Raw genomic sequence first — 16,657 nt, 5'->3', positions numbered from 1 at the left:
TTTACTAACTAAAATACCCGGGTTTGTCTTCATTTCTTTTATTGTGTTTCTTCATTGCAAGGCTCTTTAGATATGAAGAAAGAACTATAATGGTAGTATGGACAGTACTTTCCTCCTAACTTTGGGATATTTGGAATCACACTAAGGCTTCCTTAAAGACAACGTGTCCTGTTGGGTGCCCATGTTAACAGATTCTTACTGCTGCTGATCTGAGAATACTCTATGTACGGCTGCCCATGAGTCACAGCAGGACAGCAAGTCATTCATTGCCCTTGCCGGAACCATTTCGGAGTGATGGCACAGTTTTTGTTTTGCATCCCAAATTACAATCCTGTCTCTCTATGGAACTTCTGAAAGCTATGACAGTCGAGATTTTAAGTTATATCAACAGTAATCCGGGTCCAACATTTCATGAGCTTTAGCTTCACTGTTTTGGAGTGATGCATTCCCAGTTACCAATGTAATTTTTAAAATGGCATGAAGTCAGGATTTTCAGTTATTTTGCATGTGACGCTTCATTAAGACTGACTCAAGTATTTTCAGATAATGCAGAGTTTTTGGTTTGCCCCCCCCTCCCCTGCCCCTTACAACACCCTTCCTTGATGGAATAAAAAAGATGCTGTATAGCCTATATTTTAAGTTAAGTAACCAACATGCAAAATTTCATGTTAATCAGTTCAGCCATTTCTCGGAGATTGGCAAACTAATAAACATTAGAAATTAGAACATTAGAACTATCTAGACGAGAACAGGCCATTCAGCCCAACAAAGCTCGCCAGTCCTACCCACTTATTTCTTCCAAGAAAACATCAACAAGATGTGATCTGAGGGTTGAAAGAGTGCAAAATGGATAAATAGCATCAAATAAAGCAGAAAAACTCAAAGGCAGAGATGGTTTTATTTCAATAAATAGGATCACTATTGCCGTTTGTACAGAGTACAGTGAAATGCTTACTTGTTGTAGCACCTCACCACTCCCTGGCACCATAATTAGTGAGTAGAACTAACATACCTCGAAACTTCAGACGATACCCAGGGAATGATAGCCAAATAGCAATGACAAGATGATACAAAACAAAAGAGGAAGAAAGCCACATGACTGGGCTAAAGATGTCCATTTTTTTAAGAATTCAGATCAGTTACATACAGTACAGTTTGGGACAAACACACACTTTTCCCTGAATGTATGCAAATCCCCTTAAATGAAACTTTTCCATGTGCACTTTAATCACATCTGAATTGTTTGATTTGTAATTTGAAACTGTGGAGCAGAAGGGGTTAATCAGGGGCAAATGTGTCTTTGTCCCAAACATTATGGGGGGCACTGTACAATTCTGAGGTTCTGCCTTTGACCCCATTTGTCTGCGTCACTATGCCCCCAGTTAAGTATGGCTACCCAATCCCTTTGATTGTTTCTTGCCTGCCTCTGAACCCACATTCCAGTCTTCCTTTTGCCTGGCACCCTCTGTGCCCATTTGTGGTAGTGCCCCCTTTCTGATTTTTTTCTTTTGAAACCTTGCTCCCCCAAACGTGTCCCACCTGCCCGTCCATCTGTTTGGGTGTTGATCGGTATGCTTGTCTATTGCTCAGCATGTCTTTGCCTCACCAATTCCCTGTTCAGAGCTCTCACTGTGTAGCGCGCTGCCCACACAATCCAGGAAACGTGACTTGCTCACTACTCGCAGGCGCTGCCAGAAAGAGATGAAGTTCTTCATTTGAACAGCAGGGGGTGTTGGCAAGCAAATGGTTTGAAGGTGGGTCGAGTGACAAAACTTGTCTCCTTAGGGAGTTGCAAAACAAGGCAGGGGGAAGGCGCGCTCTGGAGAGCAAAGGCGGACAAGCCAGATGACTGAGTAAGAGAAGGTGTGTGCGTGTGTGTGTGTGTGTGTGTGTGCACGTTCGGTCATACAGTAGCTGAACACACACATGCACATACATGAGCACTCACGTCCATCAAGTGGTTCAAAAGGGGGTGAAGGTGTCCAAGGAGATAACAGCAGTGCCAGGCCCTGAGGAAGATCGGACAGTGTCCAGTGCACAGTGACAGAGCAGCGGTTTAGGAAGTCATCAGCTTGAGTGGGACAAACTCGTGTCCACATCCATGTGGTCCAAGACACACACAAATTCAGGACGGTCAACTGTCCTCTGAAGTCCTTTGGCAAGTCCTACACACAAATAGAAATGTGTCCCCCTTACATTAGTGTTATTCATGGCATCCAGGAGTAAGAAACGTGGCCAGGCTGGACCGTCCAAGCTGCCCAAGCCCCACTTTTTCAGATATCATGCATGGCTGTGCAGCAGCTCCATAGAGTTGGTCTGGTTTTTCGTAAATGTTAATACAGAAAGGCAGGAGAGGGGATGAAATATTAAACAAAAAGAATAGCTATTTTTAGACAGGAAAGCTTCAGTTCTATTATTTATGCTTTGCACAGAGTGAGTGAGCTGAGGATGAAACAGCCTGTCCATGCCTCACAGCAACAGCCGTGCCAACTCAGAGCTCTCCTCCGCACGCCCTCCCGCCATGGCAGCACGACAGGAGCTAGGCACAGCACATGTTCCTCAATGAGTCTCAGCACATCGGAGGCTCCACATCACTCTGCCTCACTGCCTGGCAGGCCATGGACCCCTCCAGGTACCCTGCACTTGTATGTTTGTCTTTGCCTCTTGGGCTCTGTGCTCAACCACTTATGTCTACCTGTGGGGGCTCACGATTCTTAGCGTGTTTGTTCCAAGGTCTGCTACTCCTCCACCTCACTTTCTCCATCTCATTTAGCCAATACGTGCCTTTATATAAATCGTGAAATAATGTCAATCTATTCATCCATCTTCTGATTCCTCTTTATCTTGGTCTACAGAGAGTTTCTTGGACTTGATGACCTGGTTTTTGCAGTATGACTTGTGGGACCTTCTATGCACAGGTGTGTGCCATTCTAGATGATGTCCAATCAATTCGATTTTCAGGTGGACACCAATCATGTTCTGGAAACATCTCAAAAAGAATTTAAACAAACAGGAAGCAGGGTCACCTGGAAGCTGTAGCTTATCCGAGCAAATATAAGGCACAAAGTAGGAACAAACCCTGGATGAGGTGCCAGTCCACCACAGACACTAGGACCAGTTTAGGAGCGCCAGTACACCTAACCTGCATGTATTGGGACTATATATCATATATACATAAGTAAAGGTCTTTTGTCTCTCAGGCCTTATTTTCGCTGACTCGCCCCTGTCTCCCTGCTCCTCAGCTCCTCTAATCCTCCACCTCAGTGCTTTTGTCTCAAACAACCTGCACCAGCATCATTGTCCCTGCCTCTTTTGCTGTATCCTCATTTACTTCTCTTTGCTTCTGCAGTGGCCCAGCAGGGACACACTGCTGGTGAAGCAAAAGAGGATACAAGTTAGGCCGTCAGATGTCCTCATGGCGATGGTGGGGTCACTGGCAAGGTAACTGGTGTGGTGTTGTCAGTATAGGCAGGCAAAGAAAACTCTGAAAGATATGCAATTCTGGGTTGACCTAAAATGGAGTAAGAGTAGGAGATGTTAGGTAGCCCACCAGATGTAAGCCAATATCACATTATGTGACTACTGGCCGTGGGGTATGTCACATTTGCCGACTGCTCTTGTCACCAGACCATGTCAGATTGAACAATTGAAACATGCTGACCATGTCATACTTACCAACTGTGTTGCCTTCCAGAACAGTCATGCTCACCTCTGTCTCAACAGCCAATAGTGTGCCGCCTGATGGAGCTGGTGCTCTATGAAGGGTTCAGCCACAATCTCTCCCATTTTATTTTCCTTTTTTCATTCTGTTGTGGTACAAAAAACATGAGACATCAAACAGACCAGGTTCTCTTCTGTTTGTGAGGTTCAAAACATCTGTGTTCCTTATTCGTTGTCACTGCATTCTACACATTGTATTTCCACCTCTATGACTAAATATGAAATCAAACCTGCAGACTAGTTGGACTGAGTCGTTAGGTATGTCACACTACATGATGGGCTTTACAAAAAAGTGACTGCCTCCGACTCACTAAGATTATATTAATGAAAGCTACAACTGTAAATTGCTGGAAAAGTTGCGTAATGTGATGTGGCTGTAGGTGGCAGCAGTGAGGCCCATATGCTGTCCATGTTTCTCTGCTACTGTTTATGATTATATTGACTAATAAGAGAAAGCAAAAGATAAAAATGAAAAATGACTTGGAGAATTGTAGTCAGGGCGGCACGGTGGCGCAGTGGTAGCGCTGCTGCCTTGCAGTTAGGAGACCCAGATTCGCTTCCCGGGTCCTCGCTGCGTGGAGTTTGCATGTTCTCCCTGTGTCTGCGTGGATTTTCTCCGGGCGCTCCGGTTTCCTCCCACCGTCCAAAGACATGCAGGTTAGGTGAATTTGCGTATTTAAATTGTCCCTATTGTGTGCTTGGTGTTTGTGTGTGTCCTGCAGTGGGTTGGCACCCTGCCCAGGATTGGCTCCTGCCTTGTGCCCTGTGTTGGCTGGGATTGGCTCCAGCAGACCCTCATGTCCCTGTGTTCGGATTCAGCGGGTTGGAAAATGGATGGATGGAATTGTAGTCAGTGAAAGTCAACAGGTCAAAACCAGGAGTCAACATGACCAAGTATCAAAAGCAAAATAAAAACCAAAAATCAAAGTCAAAAAAACAAAGAATTTAGTAACTGGGAAGGGAAACAACTGAATATTCCTTATAACAGCAAAACAAGGGTTTATCCATCAAACTTGGGTACCATGAGACTGTCCAGGAAGACCCTTTGATGATATCACAAATGATTGCATCAGAGTGTTTTTTGGGAAACACAGAGTGTTTTGGGAAACACTACGACAAATGGCTCAAATAAATCAGTGCCCATCAAGAAAGCAAAATGGTGTCCTGGCAAAACGTGAACAAAATATATTCTTCTAAAAAAAAGCTAAATACACCAATTTTGACCAAATATTTGAAATTCTTGTGTATGAAATCCTGAGATGCCATAAATAGATTTCCAGCAATATAGTCAGAAAAGACATACCGTATTTACTCGTACCACGCGCCCTCGTGTAAGACGCGCACCCTAATTTTACAAAGAAAATCGCGAAAATTGTTTTTCCCCATGTATGATGCGCGTTGTGATTGTATAGGAAGCGTTTAGAGAGAGAGAGAGAGTGCACGAAAACGCAAGCAAGCGAGAGAGAGAGAGAGAGAGAGAGAGAGCGTGAGTGAGCGAGCCCAAGCAGAAGAAGTAAACATTACAGAATTACATTTCCTTGTGTATGACGCGCACCTGATTTTCTAATGCTAATTTTCGGGAAAAAATGTGCACGTGATACACGTGTAAATACGGTAGTACATTTATAAAAATTAGAGTTCACAACAATAGTGATCAGGCAGCATGGGGTTTGTTTCTCCCAGGCTCAGGAATGCTTTGATACCAGGGGTCATTCAGCTCAGCAGGCTTTAGATAGGAGGCCTAAAGTTATCTCTGGGCTCTTTCTGGAAGTAGTTACTGGTTGGGACTTAAGAGGCCTTCTGGACATCTGTAGATGTCATGCTTCAAGAGCACTCTCATTACAAAAATAGAATGAGGGCTCTAAAAGCCCCATAAAACAGGCCAGGTCCGTCCCTAACCTGCCCAGAAAAAGCCACACCTAAGGTAACCTAACCCCAATACTTCTACTGGCTGGTTTTGGCCTAAACGGGTCTAAAAGGGATTTTGGCTTAAAAAGTTTAAAACATCTTTAATATCCCAAAAATGTGCTCTTGTAGGGAGTGGAATTACAAAATGCCTCTGGCCAGGAATGAGTAAATTAAAGCAAGATCTTTAAAAAGAAAGCTATTTATTTATATAAATGCAAGAAGAATAAAAATGGCAAGAAATGCAAAAAAATGCAAAAAAACAGGATTTGTCGAAGCAAAGAACTCCTAAATGACAATCCAAAAAACAAAATCCACAAAAGAGAAGCACAAGTCTAGTAAATCAATCCTCACTTTGATGCCCACTCTGTGCACTCCAATAAGTCATTGAAGGGTCCACTCTCATCTTCAGAATATGAAGGCTGAGGGCGGTCTTTCAGCAGTGACATCAGGATGGTGGCTCCGCCTCTCATGGTTCCACCCACACAGTACAAGGAACACAAGAGAACTGCGCAAAATACATAGACACTAAATAATAGGTAATCAAGACAAAATGAACAAAAAATACATAGTTACAATATATACAAATACAAAAAATAATAAGGTAAATTAAAATAAACAAAGAAGGTACAAAACGTGAGAACAAACATAAGCCAGGGAACTAACTCTGGCTGAAACGTGCTTTCTTCCTACTTTCTTCTTCTAATTCTGGGCCCCACGCCTCATCACTGATTTTTGATAGAACACAAGGCTATGGTTCAAGAATAAAACGATAGTCGGGCACTTTTGGGACAAACAGCGAACAGGGACTAACCCCCTGGCAAAATGGCTTCACGACATACTACAAACACCAATCCATTTCCCAAACCCCAGAGCAGGGTCATGGGGAAGCTGGAAACCATCCCAACGAACGTTGCCAATTCACCTAACCTGCTCACCTCTGGACTGTGGGAGGACACCGTAGCACCCGGATGGAACCTGAGCAAACAGGAAGAGAACATACAAACTCCACACAGGGAGCTACCAAGTTCAGTTTGTGTCCAGTGAGTATGTCAGCTGGCATGTCTGATCTTCAGACATAGTCTTGTCGTTTAGAATGATGGCACATACTCTTTAAACATGCCTACGCATCCTGCTTCTGTTCTGGGGGGTCCTTACTTTGTTACTGTTTTCTGCCTCATATGTCTTTTCCTGTCTTTAATCCTGGGACCCTTGCTGCTTGGGTCAGACCTCCAAATTCTCTGAGACACATACGGCTTTACCTTTCTCAGCTCCTATGGATTTTTGTCTCTTGGGCCCAGCACCATTAGTAGTGTTCCTTGCACATCTCTATAGATTTATAGGGTCATTATTGTCACCTATGAGTATGTGTACCTAGCATTTCTCTGTCTCTGCTTCTTGAACCTCACACTTCCATCCATCTTCATTACTCAGGCCTTACACATCTATGTCTCTCTGCAGCTTGAACCATATGCTTCCCTCACTGTCGCTGTCACTTGGTCTTTCTGTTTCTCTATCCATCTCCAGCTCTTGGGTGTTGCACTACATGTATTCTGTCTCTCCCCTTGGAGTGTTGTGTTTCTCAGTCGGCCTCTGCTTCTTAACCCTTCACATTTTTCTTGTAAAACATCTTAAGGCGTGTAGACCTCTCAGGTATTCCATGCCTTTGTACGTCTGGTTCTTGTGTTTAGCACTTCTCCGTCTCTGGGGTCTTTAAATTCTCTATCTGTCCCACTTTTCGCTTTTGGAGATCTACACTTCTCTATCTGTTTCTTAACCTCAGACTTCAATGTTTGCTTCTGTCACTCAGGCGCTGCACTTCTCTGTCCCAGCCTTCACTACTCAGTCTTTAACCCTCCTTGTCTGGCCAGAGAACCCTGCTTGTCTCCAAGTGTAGTGTACAGTCTTCTCTATGTCCTTACTTCACAGCCCTATGCTTGCTTCTATACCTCCTCTCCATTAGTTGTGCCACTGTGGTCCATCGCTCCATTTTTCTGTCAGTAACCATCACACTTTATTGCTTACTTGAAGGTCTGGCAGATCATTACTTGTCTCCATCTCTGTAGGCTTCAAGTTTTGTCTCCTGCTTGTTCTCTTTTCTCAGGTCTTAGCCCTCATTGTTTGGCCAGCACACTCTTTTTTCTCAGACTGTGGTTCACACTCTTACACTCTTCTCTGTGTCCCTAATTCACAATTCTACATTTGCTTCTTAAACCCATCACTTGTCCCTGAGATGGACACACATGCCACTCTGGTCCACCACTCCTCCATTTCTCTTTGCCATTGACCCCCACACATTATTGCTCATTTCTGTCTTGGGGACCTGGCAGTTCATTACTTGTTTCCATCTCTATAAGACCCATATTTTGTCACCTGCTTGTCCACTTGTCTCTGGCCTTGGTGTCCCTGCCTTCACTACTTGGGCTTCAGTCCCCATTGGGAACCATGCTTGCCTCCATCTGTGGTGCCGTCTTCTCTGTATCCCAGATTTGCAGTTCTATGCTTGCTTCTACACCTTCTGTCCATTACCTGTGATACTCTGGTCCATGACTCCTCCATTTCTCTTTGCCAGTGACCACTACACATTAATGCTCACCTCTGTCTTAGGGACCTGGCTGTTCATTACTTGCCTCCATCCCTGTAGGCCCCATCTTTTGTCTCCTTCTCGTCTTTCTGCCCACCCTGTGCTCCGCACATCACTGTCTGTGGAGCTCAGAGTAGTTTGAAGAAGTCTTGGGTGACTGCCTAGGTGCCCGGTATGAGTAGGCACACCTCCAAGTCTAACTGCACACACGCACGCATGCACACGCACACACACTCCCACTCTCTCTCTCTCTCTGGTGTGAATTCGCACTGGAGGGGACTGTGATGTATTGTGTTAATCTACAATGACTCAGATTGGACAGAAAAATCAAATGATGCTGGTTAATAAAACACGAGCTGGGTTTCGAAATCATTTTTCTAGAAAGCCATATCCGTCGGATTCATTTTTTGCTTCAGACGACGGCTACATCTTTTCTTTTAATTATGATGTCCCACATGCAATTGATCACTGAGCACCCAGATTGGGCACACAAAAAAAAAAAAAAAAAAAAAAAAGGGCAAAGAAGACAGAAGGCTAACTCTGCTGGCCCTTAATAAATCCATTCAGGCTGGCCATTAGCAGCAATATCTGGGGGCCACGAGCAGCACATCTCCAAGGAATGAGCTGGCATCATGCAGCATGTGTGAGGTCCAGACCCTTCAGGGAATGTGGGCGGCAAGAGCAGCATTTCATTCCTGTAGGCTGATAATCATTAAGAAAGGAGACCGGAGGGTGTGTTACAACTTCAGGGGGATCACACTTGTCAGCCTTGTCTGCCAGAGTTCTAGAATAGATGGTCCAGCTGTTTGTCACACCTTTGATCTTAGGAGGAACAATGAGAAATTTGTCCCGTTTGTGGAACACTGGACCAGCTTTTTTCCCTCGCAGGGGTCTGGAGGGTTCATGGGAGTACGCCCAATTAGTTTACATATGATTTGTGGACTTGGAAAAGGCATAGGACTGTGTCCCTTGGGGTCTCTTGTTGGCGGTGCTTTGGGAGTATGGAGTACTAGGCTTGCTGTTGCAGGCAATTCGGTCTCTGCATAAGTGGAGCTTTCTTTGAAGGGTGTCTGGGCTCAGGGTGAAGAGCACAGACATTCAGGAAGGGCTCAAAGCAGAGCTGCTGCTCCTCCACATTGAAAGGAAGGGCTTCAGGCATCTCATTAGGCTGCCTCCCTAGGGAGGTGTTTTTGGGGGGGTCTTGGGGCAGACCCAGGGCATACTGGGTGGTGAAAAGGGACACCTGGGCATCATTATATATTGGATTGATTAAATGGATGGATGATAATCACCAAGTCCAGTGTTCCAGTGTATGTAAAGGTGGCAGGAGTCAGGGCATAGTGTGTATGGGCACCTCCGCAGCAGGATCAGAGTCCCTGTGCACCTGCCGCCACATGTGACACTTTCAGAGCCTGGAGTCCGGAATTAATGCTGTCAGCAAAACAAAAAATTTTCAAAGTGACTCCAATAACTGATAAGCACTGGCACTGCTTTGCAGCCTCGGGCATGGGGCCCAGGAGCCAATCTGTACCGATGCGCACACACGGATTCTGGTGCAAGAGCTTTGGCAGTAAGAATCAGAAACCTGAGTGCCATCTTTTGCACAAAAGAAATCTTTGGAGATGGCTTCAGCTGCACCCCCCACTCCCACGCAGGGGCTCGGGAAGGAGGCGGGAGCTCTGCTGCAGATACAGGTAAAGGATGCTGAGCACTCTGCCTGCCTGCCAGGGATGACCCCAAAGTAGCTTCTTTCTCTCTTTCATAAATATTCATTAGGAAGCCCCCAGGAGTGATTATGCAACTAACAGTTACAGGGTTCTGCTGCTGCTACTGGCCAGGCTCCTGCAATAAGAGCTCAGCTATTCTCTGCAGGGGGTCAGGGACTGGAAAGCCCTTTAGAAGAGGAGTGAGTGGCCATGTGACCCTGAGACCCCCAGATCACACGCACACACACACCCACACACACAATGAGAGTGCGTTAGTGCAAACTCCATGAATTTTCTTTTGTTTCCTGTTGACCCCTCCCTCGCTGGACCGGAGTGTGAGAGGAAACCCCGCGGGGCTGAGCCGTCCAGTGAGGGTCCGGTCGCGAGGCACGAGCCGGTGCGTGCGACTCCGCGGGGTTCCCCATCGATGGGCCGTTATGAAAGAGGAGACTTTTCGTCGCTTTCTCTTTATTGCACTGCGTCTGTCGCACCTGCGCCGTTCCGACTCCGTCCGGTGATTTGTTTCCCATTACCGCATTATGTTAATGATGCTGCTGACAATTCCAAAGAAGCGCTCTGATGGACACAGCATCTCGTGAGCCCCGTCGTGGGTGACCTACATATTCATCCCGGACCCCCGGTGACTTCCCGCTCTCCTTGCGATGCGGCACTGACAGGGGGCTACAACATCGTGCCTCTACGAGTCGGCTCTTGTAGATAATGGATCCCTCAGCCGCTGACATACTATATAACGTAACCCTTTAGGGTACAAAGCAAATCACGTAGAAGGAGGCTGATAGGGAGAAGGGGTGGCGGTGCAAACGGAGTCCCGCATGCCCGATCCCTAGGAGCAGGAAGTGCTGATAAACGCTTTCTTATGGATGCAATTAATGTTTCACACGCGGGGTTTCTCTCTCTTAAGATCTCTCGGTGAAAAGCGCCTGCGCAGCACGCCACCTGCCACGCTTTCCCGTAGCCGTCCACCTTAAGTAGGCGGCGTCAGATCCATCAGAGTGGGATTCCTGCCTTCGGCAGCGCGCTATATAAAGAGGTGGTGCGCGGCGAGTAGCGCATCTCCGCTCGAGTGGACAGAGACGGTTGCTGAAAAATCGCATGCGGGCGACTATGCGCTCGTTCCCCCTCAAATTTCCGTTGCTGGCTCTCTTGCTCCTGGAGGGCACATGCCAAGATTTTGGACAGACCCGCTTCATCTGCACCTCTGTTCCCGCGAACATGGACATGTGCGCCGCGACGATGCAGAACAGCGGGCTGGCCGAGGACCTGAAGAATACGGTGATGCAGCTAAGGGACACTGTCCTGCAGCAGAAGGAAACCATCATGAACCAAAAAGAGACGATCAAAGAGCTGACTGCCAAACTGAGCCGATGTGAGAGCCAGAGTATGACGGAGCCCGTTCCGGGAGAAGCAAAAGCGGGTTCAAGGAGGAAGGAAACGGGATCCTCCAAAAACACCATGGGGGACGTATCGCGGGCGCCGGCCGAAACGTTGAGCCAACTGGGGCAAACTTTACAGTCACTGAAGCAGCGGCTCGAAAACCTGGAGGTAAGTGGACACGGACAGAAAGGGCAATGCTGTCAGAGGCATATGGGGTCCTGAAAATGAAGGAATTGGGCTAGTGATTCACGGAGTAAAAATTCAGGTGGGAGGTGTGTAGGGACGCGCGCGTTTTTAGTTTACTCGATGTATAATCGGACAGGTAAGTGGGGTTTTGGGGGGATGGGTGGATTGTGTTAGGGTGTCTTTCCAGTTTACGAGGATTCATTTCGAAAGAAAGATCATTTGAGAATGTGATGGGGTCATGGGCCAGAGGATGACAATGTCGAGTGTTCGGTGGGAATATAATTATGAAGCTAGAATTGGCGGAATCCTGTCCTTGAAATAAAAACGAGGAGACTGGTTATACATTTCGTTTCACCCACCACCACAAACTAGAAATCATGGGAGGTATAAACGGGGTTTTAAAGGTGTCGCAGCGGGTCCGGGGCTGGCAGGCAGTTTACACTTGTCATCGATCATCCCAACACGGAAGAGGACAGGCTGCCCCCTATAAAAAGATTTTTTTTTCCACTGCAGCTTTGATGTGAACCCGTGATTCAGGGTAAACACATCCATGCGAGGACAGCCGACTTATCTCCAACAAATTTAGAGCCTTGATGCAACGAGCGGAGGCGATAAGCTCTAATCGAGTTAATCCCCTTTCGGACAGAAGAATCCCGAGCGCCGCGGAGTGGCATTGCGTGGCACGGAGTCGAATGTCCCATCCTCACGCTGCGGTGTTTTTTTTTCTCCTCTTGTCTTGCAGCAAATGAGCAGGAATAACGGATCAGCGCAAGCGAACAGCCTCAAGGAGCTTCTGCAGAGCAAGATCGACGACCTGGAAAGACAGGTTCTGTCCCGGGTCAACAGTTTGGAAGAAGGGAAGCCCGGCTTGAGAAACGAGACCGAGCAGAGGGGCAAAGTGGAGTCGACACTAACCTCGCTGCACCAGAGGATAAGCGATTTGGAGAAGGGTGAGTGCTGGCCGGACGTTTGGTGTAAACCAACTTACTAGAATTTGGTACAGTTGTCATACACAATAAAAGCAAACCCCAAGCCTTAATCACATCTCCCACGCACACACCTCTGATAATCCCCAGTGCTTGCGTTCCAAGTAGATGTCGAGGTGCGCACGCACCTTCACGCACACTGCAGCTCTGGGAACACCTGGCCATCTTCCCGCAAGGCAGGGTCGTTACAGGTGATTTAACATTTTGCTGTCCATTTACAGGTCAGAAGGACAACAGGCCACTTGATAAATTCCAGCTGACCTTTCCGCTGCGGACCAATTACATGTACGCCAAAGTGAAGAAGAGCCTGCCCGAGATGTACGCCTTCACCGTGTGTATGTGGATTAAATCCAACGCGTCCCCCGGTGTCGGCACCCCCTTCTCGTACGCGGTGCCGGGGCAGACCAACGAACTTGTGCTCATCGAGTGGGGCAACAACCCAATGGAGATCCTCATTAATGACAAGGTAAGCGGTGGTGGAGGGGTGGCGAGGCGAGGCGGGGAGGGGCGGGCGAGCTGTGCGCTTGCGCACGCCTGCAGCGGGGCGCTATAGCCGCGCAAAAGAAGGCGGCTAGGGATTGGCTGACCAGTCCAGTCTCTGCGCCCCGATTAATAACTGAAATATGACAATGTCCAAATTAACAGGCTATAAAGCTGGATCAAGGGTCATTAAACCTTAAGTTGGACCCCCTGTTATGCGATTTAACATACATACAATAACGCGAGGGACCCTGCTATTCTATTTAAAATACGTCTAACAGCAAACTCAAAACTCCGATTGATTAATAAGTGCGAGACTTTGAAAATCTGAGCTATGGAGGGAGGAGGCTCAGTGGAGCTCGGCTCTGTGCCATGAAGCGCCCACGAGATTCGTTAGCAAGAAATCCGGCTGGGCTAAGCCTCCGCGCCGGACCCGTCGTTAGCAGGGGGCTTCAAACCAGAGGCACCCCCACTTTGACGTCATGCTTCTCATTGCTCATAGGTGGCGAAGCTGCCCTTCATCATTAATGACGGAAAATGGCATCACATCTGCGTCACTTGGACCACCCGAGATGGTGTGTGGGAGGCATTTCAAGATGGCATGATGCGAGGCAATGGGGAGAATCTGGCCCCCTACCATCCCATTAAGCCACTGGGAGTACTGGTCTTGGGCCAGGAGCAGGTGAGTGGATGGTCTGTCTTCTTGTTGAGTTGCAGAGCAGGATATTAACGGGGATGTTTGAAATACTAGAGAGGGGGTATGATGTGGAAACCTCCCAAAAATCCACCAAGTTAAGCTGATAGTGTGGGTGGGGGTATTGTTTGGTGGTTGACATATTTTGGGGGCAGAACCAGGGTTGCCAGAGAGGATGGCAACGTTCCATGTGTCCAAGCTGTTCTGACCACTCCGCACTCCATCGCTTTTCTTTTACAGGACACTCTGGGCGGGGGATTTGATGCCACCCAAGCCTTCGTGGGAGAGCTCGCCAATTTCAATATCTGGGACAGAAAGCTGTCACCTGGGGAGATTTACAATCTGGCCACCTGCAACAACAAGGCTCTCGTAGGGAACGTCATCTCCTGGTCAGAAAGCAATATCGACATCTATGGTGGGGCTACCAAGTGGACATTCGAGGCGTGCCGCCAGATCAACTAGGCGACTCGCCATTCTCGCAAACCGGACAGCACTTACCCGGCTTCCCTTTTTGTTTTAATTTATTGGATAATCAAAGGAAGGGAAATCAAAGTGACATGCGTTCATCACTCTTTGGCGTTAAAAAAAATCTTTTTTGGAAAGTCTGTGCCAGACTTTAACAACTGCTGGGCATCCGTACTCTAAGCGCTGCTGCCGCTGCGGGCAGTTTCATTCACAGTACAGGGAAGGCTACGCTTCACCGGACGACTCAAGCCTAGACCAGGCCACCTCATACTTGGCACTGATGTGGGACCTGTGAGACCGATGGTCTCAAGCCTTTTGACCAGCACTGACCTGAGGCTCCCATCTCCTCAGACTGGCACATGTTTAGACATGGTCATCCAAGACTGGCACCCACCCAAAACATCATCAGTGCAGATGGGCACACATCCATAGCTTTGTCATCATGGACTGCTCACTTTAGATTGACATGGACTTGAGATGTCACCATCACAGACCAGCATGTTTGTGGCATTGTCCCATTTTCCATTGGCCCACAGTGGCACTAACCTGCAATAGACTGGCACATGTTTTGACGTGGTCATTAACAGATTGCTGCTATCATAATCGACTGGCACCAACCTGAAAGGTCATCAGTGCAGATGGGCACACAGCTAGAATCTTTGTCATCATGGACTGCTGTTCTCACCTTCACATCAGACTGGCACTGACATCAGATCTCACTATCCTGGACTGGCATCTATTTGTGACCGTGCCCAATCCTCCATTGAATCAGAGTGGCAGACTGGCACGTTTTAACCCAGTCATGACAGATTGTTGCCATCATAAAAGTCTGGCACCAACCTGAGAGACATTATCAGTGCAGACTGGCAGATGCCCATAATTTTGGGTAGCTGCTGTCCCAAATTTCCATCACCTCAGACTGGCAGACTTAAGTTTTCACCATCATGTAGTGACAACTGTGTCCATGTCCAATTCAACGTCACCCCAGAGTGGCACAAACCTATGACAGACTGGCACATGTTTTAACACGTTCATAACTGTGATCATAAAAGACTGGCACCAACGTGATATGTCATCAGAGCAGAGGGGCACTCACCTGTAATTTTGTCATCACAGATTGCTGCTGTCTCCATCACATCAGAGTGGCACTGATTTGAGATCTCACTATCACAGACTGGCATCTGTTTCTGAATGGCACTGACCTATGACAGACTGGCACAGGTGTTGCCATGTCATAACAGATTGTTGCCATCTATAAAAGACTGACAACAACCTGATAGACCTCATCAACGCCGACGGGCACTCCCCTGTAATTTTGTCAGCATGGACTGCTGCTGTCTCCATCACACCAGACTGGCACTGATTTGACATCTCACTATCATGGACTGGCATCCGTTTGGACCTTTCACCCCAGACTGGCACTGACCCAGGATTCCCAAATACAGACTGGCAATGACTTCATGGACCTCATCACCACTGCCTGGCTGGCTTAAGAAGCCCACACTGTGAATAAACTGTGACCGCCTGAGGGCAAAGTCTTTTGTGCCCACTGCATGGGAGGAGCTTTGTTGATTTTTTTTTTTTTTTTTTGTTCACATTTTCTCTTCTTTGCTTTTGCGCCTCGATGTGCAAAGTTTAATTGCCAACAAAAAATCCAATGCCTGAGTGCCTTGGGCCTGAACTCAAGTTTTTTGCTCCCGTCAGCTCGACATGGAGGTGTGCTTTCTTTCCTCTTCTTCATTGCTTTCTTTTTCATCGCTCTTGTACCAATGACTCCAGTAGCTGTGCCCAGAGGCCCGGCCTGGAATGTGGTGTGTGCTGCAGCATGCGAGGCCGGCGGGCCACCTCTCTCACGGTCCCGGGAGGGTTTTTTACTCCATTGTTATTTGCTCAACGCATGGCGACACCCAGAGAGCAAGAAATCTAATTTTTCTAATAAAATTGTGATACATCAGCTGGTGGTTTTTGATTTCTCGAACCCGTACCCGCTTCTCTATTTCCCTTCCTAGTGTTCTGCTCTTTTGCATTAGATCAGCTGTAACTCACTTGGCCTTCATCTGAGGCGGGGCAAGTGGCTTCCTGCTGGTGTGATGGTGTCAGCAGTGGGATTTGAACCTCAGGCCTTGCAGTCCAAAGTATTTTAACTATTATTGTTGAGCACTGAAACTGCTGAATGGGGTTCAAACTTGAATGTTCGAAAACAGGATGCCACCCTTGTGCCCCTCACCTGGTGGTCCTCCACTGGAATTACATTTGGGTTGGAAGCAGCCTACCATTCCAGTAATGACATTCTCGTTCTGCCTTTTCATTTCAGTGCCCACCCCGTCTCTATAGGGCAAGCCCAAACTGAGGGTTAATGCCACATGAAATAGCAGCACTCACCGGTGGGCTTCAGCCTCCTTGAGTGACGGCTCCCAAAGCCCAGTGGACGTCAATGACCCCCGCGGTGTCATCTTTCAAGGACTTGCGCTGCCGCTGCTGCTCTGCTGGGTTGATGACGTACCTGATTGTTTCCTGGCCGAAGCCAAAGCTGGTG

The 16,657-nt window shown here is 47.5% G+C and overlaps 1 protein-coding gene across 1 annotated transcript; it reads left to right on the top strand.

Moving 5' to 3' along the window:
- The first annotated feature begins 10,946 nt into the window (after positions 1 to 10,946).
- nptx1l (neuronal pentraxin 1 like) lies at positions 10,947 to 16,075 on the top strand. Its single transcript, XM_039739539.1, has 5 exons — positions 10,947 to 11,478; positions 12,239 to 12,446; positions 12,704 to 12,948; positions 13,465 to 13,644; positions 13,897 to 16,075. The coding sequence occupies exons 1-5, from the start codon at positions 11,029 to 11,031 to the stop codon at positions 14,116 to 14,118; spliced, it is 1,305 nt and encodes a 434-aa protein (XP_039595473.1). The 5' UTR covers positions 10,947 to 11,028; the 3' UTR covers positions 14,119 to 16,075.
- The last annotated feature ends 582 nt before the right edge of the window (positions 16,076 to 16,657 follow it).

This window comes from Polypterus senegalus, chromosome 17 (genome assembly GCF_016835505.1).
Source record: "Polypterus senegalus isolate Bchr_013 chromosome 17, ASM1683550v1, whole genome shotgun sequence".
Classification (NCBI taxonomy): domain Eukaryota; kingdom Metazoa; phylum Chordata; class Cladistia; order Polypteriformes; family Polypteridae; genus Polypterus; species Polypterus senegalus.
The sequence above is the reverse complement of the archived record's forward strand: the minus strand, read 5'-3'. Positions and strand labels throughout refer to the sequence as shown.